The sequence below is a fragment of the Gobio gobio genome, assembly GCF_949357685.1.
Source record: "Gobio gobio genome assembly, chromosome: 1".
Taxonomy (NCBI): Eukaryota; Metazoa; Chordata; class Actinopteri; order Cypriniformes; family Gobionidae; genus Gobio; species Gobio gobio.
This window is the reverse complement of record NC_137097.1, coordinates 79470978-79487038: the sequence shown is the minus strand read 5'-3', so window position 1 is coordinate 79487038 and position 16061 is coordinate 79470978. Positions and strand designations below refer to the sequence as shown.

The 16061-nt window shown below is 40.6% G+C and overlaps 1 protein-coding gene across 1 annotated transcript in view; it reads left to right on the top strand.

Moving 5' to 3' along the window:
- The window catches only part of LOC307126180 (uncharacterized protein), a 35571-nt gene extending 20273 nt beyond the window's left edge, over window positions 1–15298 (top strand). The window contains exon 5 of the mRNA XM_079816593.1: window positions 13244–15298. Within this exon, the coding sequence (XP_079672719.1) occupies window positions 13244–14058 (815 nt within the window). The 3' untranslated portion in view covers window positions 14059–15298. The remainder of the gene's footprint in view (window positions 1–13243) is intronic.
- Window positions 15299–16061: the final 763 nt, after the last annotated feature.

Here is a 16061-nt window from a genome sequence, read left to right as displayed (position 1 = left end):
AGGTTGGCCAATTGAAGTGTCAGATGATTTTAAAGTATTCTATGCGAAAAGAGATGAACTGTCAGTTGAGCAGGGATGTCTGCTATGGGGCACACGAGTGATTGTACCATTCAAATTTCGAAAATCAGTGTTACAGGAAATTCACTCAGGACACCCTGGCATTGTTAAAATGAAAGCTCTGACTCGTAAATATGTGTGGTGGCCTAAAATTGATACGGATATAGAGAGAGTTTGCAAGGAGTGTCAAATCTGTCAGCAAGAGCAAAGAATGCCAAGTCACGTTCCTCTTCATCCTTGGGAATTCCCGGGTGAGTGTTGGAAAAGGTTGCATGTGGATTTTGCTGGGCCGTTCTTGAACAACATGTTTATGATCATTGTTGATGCTCATTCTAAGTGGTTGGAAGTTTTTCGTATGACACAGATTACTTCTCAAGCTACTATTACCAGATTGAAAAGATTGTTTTCTGCATATGGATTACCTGAGCAAATCGTGACTGATAATGCAACTACTTTTACTTCTGATGAATTCCAAAGATTTGTGAAGCAGAATGGTATTATGCATACCAGAAGTGCACCAAACCACCCAGCAACCAATGGATTGGCAGAAAGATATGTCCAGACATTCAAGAGGGGTATGAAGAAATTGACTAATGAGCAAATGTGCATTGATGATAGACTATCTTTATTTTTATTGCGCTATCGCACAACTCCTAATTGTACCACAGGTCAGTCACCATCTGATTTATTTTTAAAGAGACACATCCGCACCAGGCTGGACTTCCTGAAACCAAACATTCATGAGACGGTTCGCAGAAAACAGTATTTGCAGAAAAATCAACATGACTATCGGGCTAGAGAGAGATCCTTTGCTGTGGATGATTCTGTGTTCCTGCGAAGTACAGTGGGAGGAGATCCGAAGTGGTTATCTGGAGTGGTTACACAACAGACAGGACCTGTTTCGTACAAGGTACGTGATCCAGCATCGGATACTGTCTATAGACGGCATGGTGATCAATTGAGACCACGCACTTCGTCCTCAGAGATTCCAATGCCACCGAATGAAAAGAAGACTGCTCAATCTGCTGAATCTACGGATCAAGCTCAAAATGCTGAACTCAATGATCAAGATTCTGGATTTGCTGGAATTCCAGGTACATTTGACTCTGAGGTGCCTTTTGAACCAACGGAACCTCTGATTCCGAGTCCAGGGGGTCTACGTCGCTCTAAACGGACTATTAAATTACCACAGCGTTTTAGGAATTGAGACTTTGATCAAATGTGGTGCTTTTGGACTGATAATGTGGGGTATGATTTTTGATGGGGGAGGAAATGTGGTGTATTTGGGATAATGTGTATATATGTATGATGTGCAGTCATTGGTTGGGATGCCCGGAAAGAGGGTATTTAAGTCACGTGATGTGGTTTGCACGTGTGGAATGTGATGTAATCAATATGTGATCTGAACACCAGTAAAGTATGTTTGATAGCAATTTGGTGGCTGGCCTCGTGAATATATAACAATAACAATATATTAATATTTGTTTATATTGTTACATTCTGCCTCTTCCAGGCTATGTAAACAGCAAGGGAAGACCATGCGGATTAGTTCGAATAAAGAAATATGTTTGTTAAAGATAAAGAATGAACAAAGTAAGTTAAATAAAGTCAGTATATGTGTTAGGTTGAAAAATTAGAATGTATGCAACATGAGATATGAGGTGTCATGCATAAGGAAACAAAACATCAAAACGGTGCAAGAGAGAAGGAGAAGCGGCGGCCCTCCTTCAACCAGGACTGGAGCGATCTTTTAAAGCCAAGGGATAGAAAATGTTTTGAATTAAATGGTTTGAATATTCGATTTCCACATGTGGGTGGGCATGAAACACCCCTTACCTCTGATTGGTTAACCAAAGATCAACAGTTCCACAGTTCTGTGTAGAATAACAGTCTTCCACTGCTGGACGGATTATTAAAGTGTTTCTAAGAAATAAACTCTGAAGAGGAAAACCATTGATCAGTGTTTGGGAAAACCTGGATCTGCTTTGATGAAGCTGATTGAAGCGTGTGGAAACAGATTCCATGTGTTCAATAATAATCAGACTGGAGACCCGAACACAGGTGTGTGATCTTCTGGAGAAGATAGACAACATGGTGAAGGCAAACGGAGGGAGTTTCTACTCATGCAAGATGTTCAGAGAGATGGAGAGAGAGAAACAAGAACAACAGATGAAGATCCTGATGGACACACTCAGAGAAACAGAAGAAGAGATGAGACAAGAACAGAAGACATTTAAAAATAAAACTGAGCAACTGAAGCAAGAAAAAGAGAAAGTAACAACAGAAAAAGAGAAACTTAAAGCTGAATATGAGACAAAACGAGTGCAGTGGGAAACACAGAAAAGAGAAGAAGAGAAGAAGAAGAAAGAACCAGAAACACAGAAATCTGAACTTCAGAAGAAACCGCAAAGTCCAGGAAGTGATGGCACAAAGAGTAAGAGGAAATAACTCCATAACTCATTCATTAAACTCTGTAAAGTTCAATAGTGTGAGATCATATTTCATTATTTATGTTCAGTGCTGTTGAAACAGGCTACATTTGATCCAACATCTGATTGGCCAGCCCGGGTGCCACCCCAAAATTTAATTTGCTACTGGCAATTAATTTTTTTATTTCATCTCACTGAAAGAAGCATTTACTTCTTTAACATTGCGATCTTGTCCAGTGTGCATTCTAGCCTATGAATCCAGCCGCCAACTCTCACGCAGCCTCAGAATACACCATTTACACAGTTCTCGAATGTTCTCACGCCAAACATCCATCATCTCACGCATTGAAAAACATCACAGGCACAGATGAGACAGTGCAGGTTACTTGTGATATGAAACCAATCTCAGATTTCAACTTCTGTGACTTTTATTACAATAAATGATGTGTAACAATAAATAATTTCTCATGTATTCGATCGATCAACCGTGGAAAGATGTCAATAAAAGACAATAGAAAATCACTAAAATATACAAAATAAATGAAAATTCTGTACTAGAAAATAACATTTCTGTACTAAAAAAAGCCGAAAGTGTTGATTTGCCCCTAGTGTCCTGGGCCTGAGCTGTAACGGGTGTGAGACTGAAGCTTTGGTGTTGATGAACTCCATATATCTGTGCTTGATCATCACTCTGAATCTGATCCACATTTAATCTTCCATAAAAACACTATTTTCTCAGCTTTTTGTTACACACATTCAAACCTACTGTAGCAATTATGGACGCAGACATATAGATGAGTTAATCTTCCAATGATTCGATCAAATTAACATCCTTTTCAACAAAGCACAATGCAGCTCCAGGAAACCATCATCATCACGAGTGAGATGGGGGGTTTGTTTCTGCCCGGAGCTACTAGTTCTGACTTCCTATGGACTCGCCACCAAACTCAGTTAAAAGAGGACAAAGGGCTCGTGGTTGTCACAAGACAAAGAAACAACCAGACCTCTGTCTTTGCAATGACCGGTAAATGAACTCCACGACACAGCTAAAAAACTCCAAGTAAGCTCACAGAAACTGTCACATATGGAGTGCAGCAAATCACGGATTATTGGACTTTTTCATTTCAAATAGCCTTCGACGTAGCTTGTTAGTGTGTTTACAACTAATACACGTTAGTTAGACTATTAGGCATGTATATTACTCACAATTCATGCAATTATGTAACTATTGAATGAGTGGATGAAAAAGCATCGTGTTTGGTACCGGTGCGTTCGTATGGGTATAATCCAACAGATGAGCTGAATGAAATCTTTATAGAATTGATCATGTCCTTATAGTAAGAAATTAGGTCTAAATTTACTCTCTGCTTAAGAGCAGGAAACTAAATTCTAGAGATAACCTAATTTTGTGGGAGGGGTGGAGACACAGTCACCCCTGAAGCCTAATTGGCCAGAACCCATCCAGGGGATGGGCAAATGTTTGAGTTTAGTCTCAGAACACGAACGAAAAGTTCTCAGTTCTGTTTTTCAGTTCTGTTTTCAGTTCTGTTCTCAAGTTCAGTTCTCAGTTCTGTCTCCAGTTCTGTGGTCAGTTCTGTGTACGGTTCTGTCTGCAGTTCTGTCTACAGTTCTGTGTACGGTTCTGTCTACAGTTCTCTACAGTTCTGTACAGTTCAGACCAGAAGCAGTGCAGAGTTCAGCTCAAGTTCGGTTCCAGTTCGGTTCGAGCTGGTTCGCGGCCTGTTCGCAGTTCAGAGATGAGCTCAGTCCTAGCAGTATGACCAGAGAGAGTTCGGAACGGAGTTCCCAGGAGACGATCTGACGATCGTGACAGACCAACATCAGAGAAAATGGGTTAACAACGATTTCGTTCAGGCCATCTGCTTTTCTCTCACTTTCCTTTCTTTTACTTAAAGTTTATTTTATTTCCGCTAAGTCTCGGGTCTGTTAAGTTTCGCCGTAAAAGTCTCTCAACAACGAGTTTCTAACAGCGCGCTCCAACTTCAAACAACGCCCATAAGACTTTCATCCAGCCGCCAACACCCCACGTGTTCGGCTTCCACAGACGTCAACCAGACCTTCAGCGAATCAAAGATCCGGGAAAATCCCTGTACAGCCAGGAGAAGGGAATCCCCCTTTGTAAGATGACACGCGAAACCCAAACGCAAGTAACGCCTTTTTGATTCCAAGCTGAACTGGTGCATTAGATCAAATGTAATAACCCTGCCTAAGAAACGATAGGAGGTTAAATTACTGATCAATGGTTTCTTCAGGTCATGTTTCATAAATGCATAGATTGCTTAGGATTTCATAATTTCTCTCTCTTAGAACTTATTCTTTCCTCACCTTCTTCCTTTCTGCAACGTGTGAATGTGCGAGCGTGTGTGTTTATGTTAGATATTAGTTTGATGTGTTAGATTAATCAATAAAGTTCCGTTTGTATTCAAAGATAACTGTTCTTGTGTTATGTGTTTATCAATTTAATGTCTTGAACTGCCGATCTAAGTTACCTGGCTGTTAAATAGTGTTTCACTATTGTTCGGATATTAATATCCGCTGCAGAGTTGATATTTACGGCCCGTTCAAATGAACGCTAGAAGAGTCATTTGCTCGGCTGTAAAATAGACTCTCAAAATTCCCTATGAATTCATTAAATTCATTCATTTGAGCTAAATATACATGTTTCCCTTTAACAGAGCCCCCTTTAAGTCCTTACATATCGGCGGACGAATAAGTTAAGGTGTAAACATTAATTCTGAATTATTTATACTACATAGTGTCATTCGAGTCTTTCATTTTAATTCAGTTCCCCGTTGAGTTATTATTTTATCTGACTCATAGTCGCTACAGTTTTGGTGGAGAATGCTGCGGGCAGTTTAACCTAAATTATAAGCATATAAATCGAGATTTTATCTTTGAATTACATTTTGAGAGATCAGACCGCTAGACGCGTCTGTCTGTGTGTGCGCGCGCTCGTGACGCAAGCTGCGCGCGCGCCTATTTGAAAGCTGTGTTGAATGAATGAGGAACGCTGTGTAACCCAAGTCTGTCCCTGTTCTAAAACTGCATTAGAGTAATTTAAGATCTGAGATCTCACACTAGACGATAAGGTAAGAATTAAGCGTGTTCCTTAATTTCTAGAATGCCTCGTTTATAGCCGAATTGATGTCATTGCGTGTTCCAGTGTCATTAAATAGCTAACGTTATACGTATATCAGTCAGCCAGAGAACTGAACGAACTTAAACTGCATAAATTGAAATACCCTGCGAGGAATAATCTCCTCACAGCGCGGTCAGATCAAGCGTGTTCCTTGATCGATGTATTAAAGCCTTATTTATAGCTAATTCAGTGCGTGTTCCACTGTAATTCGAAGAGCTATATCTTCCCTGTGCTAATGTTAAGCAGTTAAAGCTTGCCGGTGTGTATATCATCTCGTAAAAACACTGCGTGTCCCAGTGTGATTTAAAGGAGAATGATTTGAACCCAAGTAAAGCTGACATTGATAGAATCAACAGTAGAAGAAACCCTGTGGTTCTATATGCACATAGATCCGCCGAGATCAATAGTGTTCTATTTACAGCGCAAAACTGTAACATTGAACTGTAACTGTAAAGTTTAATCTCACTCTTAACAAACTGAGTGAAAAGCCCCACAGAGCAAAACCAGCTACGAGTGGTGTTCCTTATTTTGATTTTCATTGATGAAATGTGCCGACGTTTCACGTAATACACTCGATTGCACGTGCTAAACTTATGTGTAACTTTACAGGGTGAAAAGCGCTGACTTTTCTAGTTACTCCTAACTTTACCCTGTCTGCAATTCACATGTTTGCCGCTAGCGTTTGTTTTTCGCCATAGTCACGACTGCGGCACGGAAGTCAACCAGCGCTTCCGGATAAACTCAGCGCATGCGCAGTGCGTCGAAGCCATATTTGTAAACAAACCTTACGGTAGCTAACAGCTACAGGCTAAGCTAATCGAAGCAGTTGTTTACATTGAAGCCTAAATGCTAAAGCTTTAGCATTAGTTTTAGGTATCAACCGTATTAACATACGTGTAAATGCAGTGACTGTTTGAGTCACTTTAAAGTGATTTAACCATTTAAACACCTCAACTTTATGTACACTGTTGGTCTTTCTTACTTTTCTCTTATCTTTCTAATACATTACGTTATACTCTACTTTAAGGGAAATATTGGTTCACAATTGTTAGTTACTTTACCTACATTTTACTCAAAGAGGAAAGATACTGGTTTGCAATTATTAATTGTTAAGTTTTAATTTAATGAAAGAAAAATTCAAGATTCATTCCTCAAAGTCATGTAAAATGATTTTAAAGTTATTCTAACTATTCTGGAATTTACTCATTTTCAGAATTTCTCATTGAGACCCAATTACTTTAGGTATTCGTCTGGAACTTTAGAAGTTCAAGTGAACCACTAAATTGATATCTATTACCAAAACCTTTTGGACTCACATTTATTCATTATTTTTATTGCGTTATACCCTCCTTTATCCCCTCTTCCTATTGTAGCTATTCACTTAGCCACTCTATTTTATTTACTCATTTATCTCTTTATTTAACTTCCCTTTTTGTAACACACCTGAGCCTCAATAGGAGACAGTGCCAGATTCCTACGAGTTTCAAAATAAATCAGAGACAATCCTCATTGACTAAATATTTATTTTGGGTGATTAGTTGACCATCAACTATCAACTTTATACTCGTAGTCAGACAAAGGCTTCAGAGCCATTTGTGGGGCCGGATCTCCTTGCTTTCCTCCCTTCTCCTTACGTCTTCCCTGTTCTGTCCTGCTCTATTCAATTTTATTCTTCATATTTATAGGGAACAAGCCTGGAAGAATCATTGATCATTTCTAAAAAGAAAAAGAAAGATAATTCTTCCCAGAGAAACAAACCAGTAGGCATTTGATTGGTAATCAAACCCTCCTTTGTTCTCCATGCTTTCCCTGCATTTGTAAACGCAATTTAAAATTTTGACATATCTAAGTTCATTTAACAGAGACAAGTGTTGAGCCACCGTCGCCTTCAACGCATCCCTGCGTAAGCGGTCCGCCTGTAAGGTGTGTGGCGTCAATCCTGTCAGACTAAGGAAAGAGGTATCAGCATTATTATTGTATTATTTTACTCTGTAACATAAACAATAATATTGTTTCTGTTTTGAAAAAAGATTTTCATTGATAGGAAGTAGTTATAGAAAAAAAAAGAACTTTTTCTCCCAGTGAAAGTTATTTTTGTTTCTTTCAATTGAAATAGGTTTTTAACCTTTTCTCTCTTCCTCCCTTACTAAGCTGAGTGACATAGTCCTCGCATCACGATTTGGAAACAGCTTTTCATTGATAGAATTTTCTTTTTAGAAAAAAAGAAATTCTCCAAGTGAAAAGAAAATTGTTTCAATCTATTGAGATTTGTTTTAACCCTTTTCTCTCTCTTTCCCTTACCTAGTTGAGTGACAAAGCCTTCACATCACTAGCCTACCTGTCTACACTGAGACCAACACATAGTCGTCACCACACGCCACTATTGGGGTACAATCACTGAAACGACACTTAGCTGTTCCACCACACATAGGCTTATACCCCACACAGATCTGTGTCAGTCTCTTCTCCCAGCGTACCAACATGTCGCAGACGACAAACCCCACTGCCCAAGGGGAAGATGTGGACGCCTGTCTCAGAGGCATTACAGACTGCCTCATACCAAAGACAATTGAACTGTTATTATTTTTAATAATAATCATGATTCTGAGAAGGTTCCTGACACATGATTCAAGCCAGAACAACAACCACATGGAACTAGCCAAGATCACCTGTTCCCTAAGCAACGCCTTCACAGCCCAGCTGAAACTAAGCGACAAGCACATCATCCACCTTCAAGAGGAGCTGACACGTGCCCAAAACCGCATAGACAAGCTGGAAGTGAAAGTCCAGGACGACTTCAAGCGTCAGACCACAGAGTTCCTGAGAGAGCTGATGCACACTCAACGCTGCACAGACCAGCTCAAGGCTAAAGCTCAAGACAAACTCAAAGTGCCTGACGAAGTGGAGCAAGAAACAAAGAAACCAGTTGACAAGCTCCAAGAAGCCCTTGCAGTCGCTGAACGCGACAAACAAGAGTCAAAGACTGCACATAAACACCTGTTAAACCAACTCCAGTCTGCTGAACATCAGCTAGAGAAAGCCAACGCTGATATTAAAGACCAAAACTCTAAAATCAATGCTCTGGAAGACCACCTTGAAAGGTACAGCACTGAGATGGACCATCTGATCCGACAACGAGACGACGCCAATGACGAGCTCTACGCGGTCAGATATGAACTCAATCATGCTGTCAAACAGAGACCAGAGCCAAGAAGGGATAGAACTCCCTCAGCATCACTACTGCTGAGTAGAACACAGTCTTCCTTCCAAGAACTGCCACACAACGGAAGAAGTGAATGGCCGCAACCCAAAGCGTCACCGGCCTTCACCACAGAACTTGTCCCGGCCAACAAAAGAGAGCTCATCCAAGCAGACTCCGAACCTGCACAAAAGATGACCTTTGAAAACCTCGACAAGCTCGCTAAGAACATCACCCAGTTCAACCCAAACTCCACGGAGGGCCGCGACATCCAGGCCTACCTCCAAGATATTGACTTCTACCTAGAGGCAAGACCTCAGGTGACCGACCGACACAGGTTATACCTCCTCAGAGCCACATCCAGTCCCGAGGTACGAAGCTTTCTAGATCGGCAACCTGTTCACGTAAAGTACAACTACCAGCTACTACGTGAGACGCTGACCCAAGAATTCACAGGCCCAGAGTCTGAACACGGACTGTTAATCGCCTGGGAAACCAAACAAGGTCGACAAGAGACTCCCCAAGCCTACTACAGCCGTTTCCGACAAGCCTACTTTGGTGCATATAACGAACCTGAACTTGAAGAGGATTTGAACTTCAAAACCATCTTCCTGAGAAACATGCACCCTGGAGTGAGTCGTCATCTAGGCATCATGGCCTGCCCAGACACGATGACAATCCAACAGCTGCGTGACCTGACACACAAGGCCTACATCAAACAAAAGATGGCCACAAAGAAAGGTTTGAGAACATCCACAGTGTCAAACTCCGTCAGCCAAGACCCAAGCCTTGCACTGGACGACACCCAGTGGCATGACTACACTACGGTCCATCATAAAGAGTACAGAGAACGTGACTCCCATGACAGCTACCACACCAACTGCTGGGAAAAGCCATGGGACCAGCCTCGCTTCTCAAGAAACCCTAAAGATGCCAAAGACCATCGTCATCCCACACATTCCAGAGCATCTAACGTGGGTAAGCGACGACAAAACCCACCTCGGCACCACTCAGTTAAGCACAGCACTGAGTACGCCGAAGAACAAGACTCTCATGCCAATGCCAGATCCAAACAACCAGACGGCCGTGGGCACAAGCAAAGCAGCGACTCACAAGAAGTCATTCAGCTATTGAGAGAATCCCTCAAATGCCATGAAGAGGACAGGAAATGGGATGAGTCAGATTCCGATTGACACGCCTTCCAGGAAAGGGGGGACCAAAAACAGACTAGAACAGATCTGACCATACATCCACTAACATTACATACACTACATAACTTACATACTCGCTAACATACAGAAGTTAACCACATCTGCCAGGGAAAACATTCAGCAAACATGTTCTTCCCACAGGTAGAAACTAGCTTCAGAAACTAGCTTAGCATGGACCCGGCTACACTCATCATAGGAAACATTGCACAATCTACCCAACAAGTAGAACACCTCTCATTAAGTTAGGGTACACGACACCTTAGCTGCACGAGTAGTTGTAGGCAAGACCTAGAGACACTCAACTGTTTTGTTTTGTTTCACCTCTTCCTTCCCTCTCCTTCTTCTTTTATTAGGTAAAATGCCTGTCTACCCCATAAGGGTCAAGGTCACGATATAGGGATTGATGCACCACGCCTAATATCGGCAGGCCACCTTTGAACCAATGTGAGCTAGAGAGCTCCATGATTAAGAGGTCACCTCATTTGTACCACAAATGATGTCACCACGTCATGAAGAAAGGTACAACGGTCTCAACCTAGTACAATTTAGAAGTGAAGAAAACAAACAAAACAAAAGTTAAACACAGAATTTGGTCAAAGAGTCACCGTACCGAACCAAATTAGAACAACACCAAAGTTAAACTACATTACGTCGACACGATAAACCGAGGAACGTTAAAACGTAAACTTCAAATTAACCTTAAGTTTAAAGTTTAAAACTGTTAGTACTCGAATAATCTAAGGCCCTGCGCCAGTACAGTGGCCAATCATGGAGGTGTTGTCTTGTTGTTTGTTGTGTATTGTGTCTGCTTCTTCTCCCTGTGTTTCTACAGCGTTCGCCGATGTCTTCATCCCAACACATCGCCTAACGAAGGGGGGATTATGTAGCAATTATGGACGCAGACATATAGATGAGTTAATCTTCCAATGATTCGATCAAATTAACATCCTTTTCAACAAAGCACAATGCAGCTCCAGGAAACCATCATCATCACGAGTGAGATGGGGGGTTTGTTTCTGCCCGGAGCTACTAGTTCTGACTTCCTATGGACTCGCCACCAAACTCAGTTAAAAGAGGACAAAGGGCTCGTGGTTGTCACAAGACAAAGAAACAACCAGACCTCTGTCTTTGCAATGACCGGTAAATGAACTCCACGACACAGCTAAAAAACTCCAAGTAAGCTCACAGAAACTGTCACATATGGAGTGCAGCAAATCACGGATTATTGGACTTTTTCATTTCAAATAGCCTTCGACGTAGCTTGTTAGTGTGTTTACAACTAATACACGTTAGTTAGACTATTAGGCATGTATATTACTCACAATTCATGCAATTATGTAACTATTGAATGAGTGGATGAAAAAGCATCGTGTTTGGTACCGGTGCGTTCGTATGGGTATAATCCAACAGATGAGCTGAATGAAATCTTTATAGAATTGATCATGTCCTTATAGTAAGAAATTAGGTCTAAATTTACTCTCTGCTTAAGAGCAGGAAACTAAATTCTAGAGATAACCTAATTTTGTGGGAGGGGTGGAGACACAGTCACCCCTGAAGCCTAATTGGCCAGAACCCATCCAGGGGATGGGCAAATGTTTGAGTTTAGTCTCAGAACACGAACGAAAAGTTCTCAGTTCTGTTTTTCAGTTCTGTTTTCAGTTCTGTTCTCAAGTTCAGTTCTCAGTTCTGTCTCCAGTTCTGTGGTCAGTTCTGTGTACGGTTCTGTCTGCAGTTCTGTCTACAGTTCTGTGTACGGTTCTGTCTACAGTTCTCTACAGTTCTGTACAGTTCAGACCAGAAGCAGTGCAGAGTTCAGCTCAAGTTCGGTTCCAGTTCGGTTCGAGCTGGTTCGCGGCCTGTTCGCAGTTCAGAGATGAGCTCAGTCCTAGCAGTATGACCAGAGAGAGTTCGGAACGGAGTTCCCAGGAGACGATCTGACGATCGTGACAGACCAACATCAGAGAAAATGGGTTAACAACGATTTCGTTCAGGCCATCTGCTTTTCTCTCACTTTCCTTTCTTTTACTTAAAGTTTATTTTATTTCCGCTAAGTCTCGGGTCTGTTAAGTTTCGCCGTAAAAGTCTCTCAACAACGAGTTTCTAACAGCGCGCTCCAACTTCAAACAACGCCCATAAGACTTTCATCCAGCCGCCAACACCCCACGTGTTCGGCTTCCACAGACGTCAACCAGACCTTCAGCGAATCAAAGATCCGGGAAAATCCCTGTACAGCCAGGAGAAGGGAATCCCCCTTTGTAAGATGACACGCGAAACCCAAACGCAAGTAACGCCTTTTTGATTCCAAGCTGAACTGGTGCATTAGATCAAATGTAATAACCCTGCCTAAGAAACGATAGGAGGTTAAATTACTGATCAATGGTTTCTTCAGGTCATGTTTCATAAATGCATAGATTGCTTAGGATTTCATAATTTCTCTCTCTTAGAACTTATTCTTTCCTCACCTTCTTCCTTTCTGCAACGTGTGAATGTGCGAGCGTGTGTGTTTATGTTAGATATTAGTTTGATGTGTTAGATTAATCAATAAAGTTCCGTTTGTATTCAAAGATAACTGTTCTTGTGTTATGTGTTTATCAATTTAATGTCTTGAACTGCCGATCTAAGTTACCTGGCTGTTAAATAGTGTTTCACTATTGTTCGGATATTAATATCCGCTGCAGAGTTGATATTTACGGCCCGTTCAAATGAACGCTAGAAGAGTCATTTGCTCGGCTGTAAAATAGACTCTCAAAATTCCCTATGAATTCATTAAATTCATTCATTTGAGCTAAATATACATGTTTCCCTTTAACAGAGCCCCCTTTAAGTCCTTACATATCGGCGGACGAATAAGTTAAGGTGTAAACATTAATTCTGAATTATTTATACTACATAGTGTCATTCGAGTCTTTCATTTTAATTCAGTTCCCCGTTGAGTTATTATTTTATCTGACTCATAGTCGCTACACTACGCACATTCAAGTGTTGATTAAAAATGAATGCATGGAGCTCGATAAAAAATATATATATTTTGATATATTGTTTGTGCAGATATTTATACAACAAAATATTCTGAGCATGAAAAAGAGGTGGGTGGCAACCACTTGCGGGGGAAGAGTTCATTAACATTCATCGCAGTGAGTGTTGTGTGGTGATGTAATGGCTTTTTATTTTGTTTCTTTTCATACAGTAGCAGGAGAAGAGATGCTGAAGCAGAATCCACTGAAGATAAAAATACCAGAAAATGCTAAACCAGCCGCTCCTGTCTCCAGTCTCTCATCCAGGCGGATTATTCTTGTGGGTAAAACTGGTGTTGGGAAGAGTGCAGCTGGAAACACAATCCTGGGACAGAAAGAGTTTAAATCTGAGATGAGAAGGAGTGCAGTAACCCGTGAATCCTCAGTTGCTCACGCCACTGTTTCAGGCAGATCTGTGTCTGTAGTTGATACTCCTGGATTATTCGACACACAGATGAACCTTGAGGACTTAATGACAGAGATAGTGAAAAGTGTTTATTTATCCAGTCCTGGACCGCACGCTTTCCTCATTGTGTTGAGAGTAGATGACAGATTCACTGAACATGAGCAGCAGATTCCTCAGATGATTGAGATGATGTTTGGTCAGGAGGTGTTAAAATACTCCATCATTCTCTTCACTCATGGAGATCAGCTAGAAGGACACACAGTAGAGGAGGTTATTCAGGAGAACAGTAAATTAAGACATCTAGTTGATCAGTGTGGAGGCAGATTTCACGTCTTCAACAATAAAGCTCAGAATAACAGAGAGCAGGTGAATGATCTACTGCAGAAGATTGACTCAATGATAGAGCAGAATGGAGGAGGACACTACAGAAATCAGATGTACGAAGATGCTCAGAGATTCAGACAAGAGGAAGAGGAGATGAGACAGAGAGAGGAAGAGGAGAGAAAACAAGAGGAGAAACAAAAACAAGAGGAGATTGAGAGAGGAAAGAGAGGAGAAACAAAAAGAGATCTGTGTCTGTAGTTGATACTCCTGGATTTGAAACTTCCATCAAACCTGTGGAGATAATGACAGCAATAGTCAAAAGTGTTTATACATCCAGTCCTGGACCGCACGCTTTTCTGATTGTGTTTCCTGTGAATATGAGTTATATGATATAATATGTGGTTGAATACTCCATCATTCTCTTCACTCATGGAGATCTGATAGAAGCTGTGCTTTAAGGCCATGTCCACCATAATATGTTGTCGTTTGAAAGCGCATCTTTTTCTCTCCGTTTTGGCTGTCTCTCCACACTGAGACGGTGTCAACGAAAACGTAGCTTTTTGAAAACGCTCTTCAAAGCGGATACATTTGAAAACGCTGTCTTCGTGTTGAAGTGTGGACTGTGAAGATGGAGGTATTTGAAAACGATGACGTATGTTTAGTCATGTGATGCATTGTACCAATAGATTTGTTTGTTTATACCGCTATTATGCCAGTTATGAGCTATTCACTTTCACACAGTTGCTAAAATGTTACTTGCACACTTCATATCACAGTTTTGCAAGGATGACACAAAATCTACTCAAATTTGCTGTCCTGTGAGAAAACACAAGTGGTAGTTGTTTAAATATAATTAAGGTTCACCACGCAGTCATATTATAATTATTAAATTATCTTGCGTCCTCCACATAGTATTTTATACTATGATATTCAAATATTTAGATATTCAACTGCAGCAAGCCTCTGATCTGCCACTTATTATCATATTGAGCAAAACCCAACACAGATCTGGCGGAGCAGGCGTCCGAATATACTTTCGGTTTAGAATGAGCGCCAATTTGGGGGCGCATGAAAAACACAGCAAGAAAACAGTACAATGAGACACTCCCTTAAATAGGCGCTTTTACATTTCGCTTTGAAACCAAATCTTCCGCGATCATGTCTGTCAGCTGTTTGCCCGTTCATGCCGTGCTTTGGCTCATGGACTCAAAAAAACATAAAACGCATTTTTTTGTCTCGTTTGCGTTTGTATTGTTTTACCACTTACACATTTATTTTAAGTATATATCATTTATATTATTTACAATACTCAGCATGGTTTTCAGGGGGGGGGGGGTGCAGCCCTCAGATTGGGGGGGTCCTGTCCCCCCCGTCCCCCCCGCGATTTACGCCCCTTAATTCTGTAGTATATCAGTATTGGTCTTGTTTGTCCAGATGTTTTGTACATTGTAATCCACTATTTGTGATATTTTGCAATATAATAAAACAATTTGGACTCAAATCAGTATTTCATGCATCTGTTAAACTATTAGTCAATTAATCTATTCAGCAAATTAATATACAGTCAGTATTCACATTGATATTTTGATTCTCCTGTCTGGGTTTTGTGATTACTGGTTGACTGTACATTATGGCAAGTAATGCATAATCTACTGTTGAGCTGGTAATAAATCATATTCATTTTCCTACAGAGGTTCAGTACCTGAGAGAGTGTTTTATTTTCCTATAATGGTCGTCTCTCTAAAAGATTACTGTCAGATTACTAATGAAATATATGTTGCATTTGTGTGCAGTTTCCTTTCTGACTGAAATGTGAATTTCCATCTAAAATGTTTATGGACTATCACACTTTACAGTAAGGTTGTATTAATATCAGTCAATGCATTAGTTTACATGCACAATGCCTGTAGCTTTACTGTTTTTCTGAGGTTATCTTACTGTACATATTCACATTAGTTTATGTAGAAGTTCACACACACTGAGGATGAACATTTACAAATAAAATGCTGTTGTGTACCTTATTAACATTATTTAATAATAAGGCATTGATTTTGGGCAGTTGGTAATCCTAAATGGAATCAATCTGAACATCAGCGGACAGGTTGTTCATGTTTATACGCACTTTACTATCATTACTGACATTCAACAACACATTTATTCATCTTGCGTTGAGACTCTTATTGTAAAGTGTGTACTATTTCAACATTACCTGATGTGTTACTAACATTTGTAGACTTTTATTAACATTACTTACACTTAAA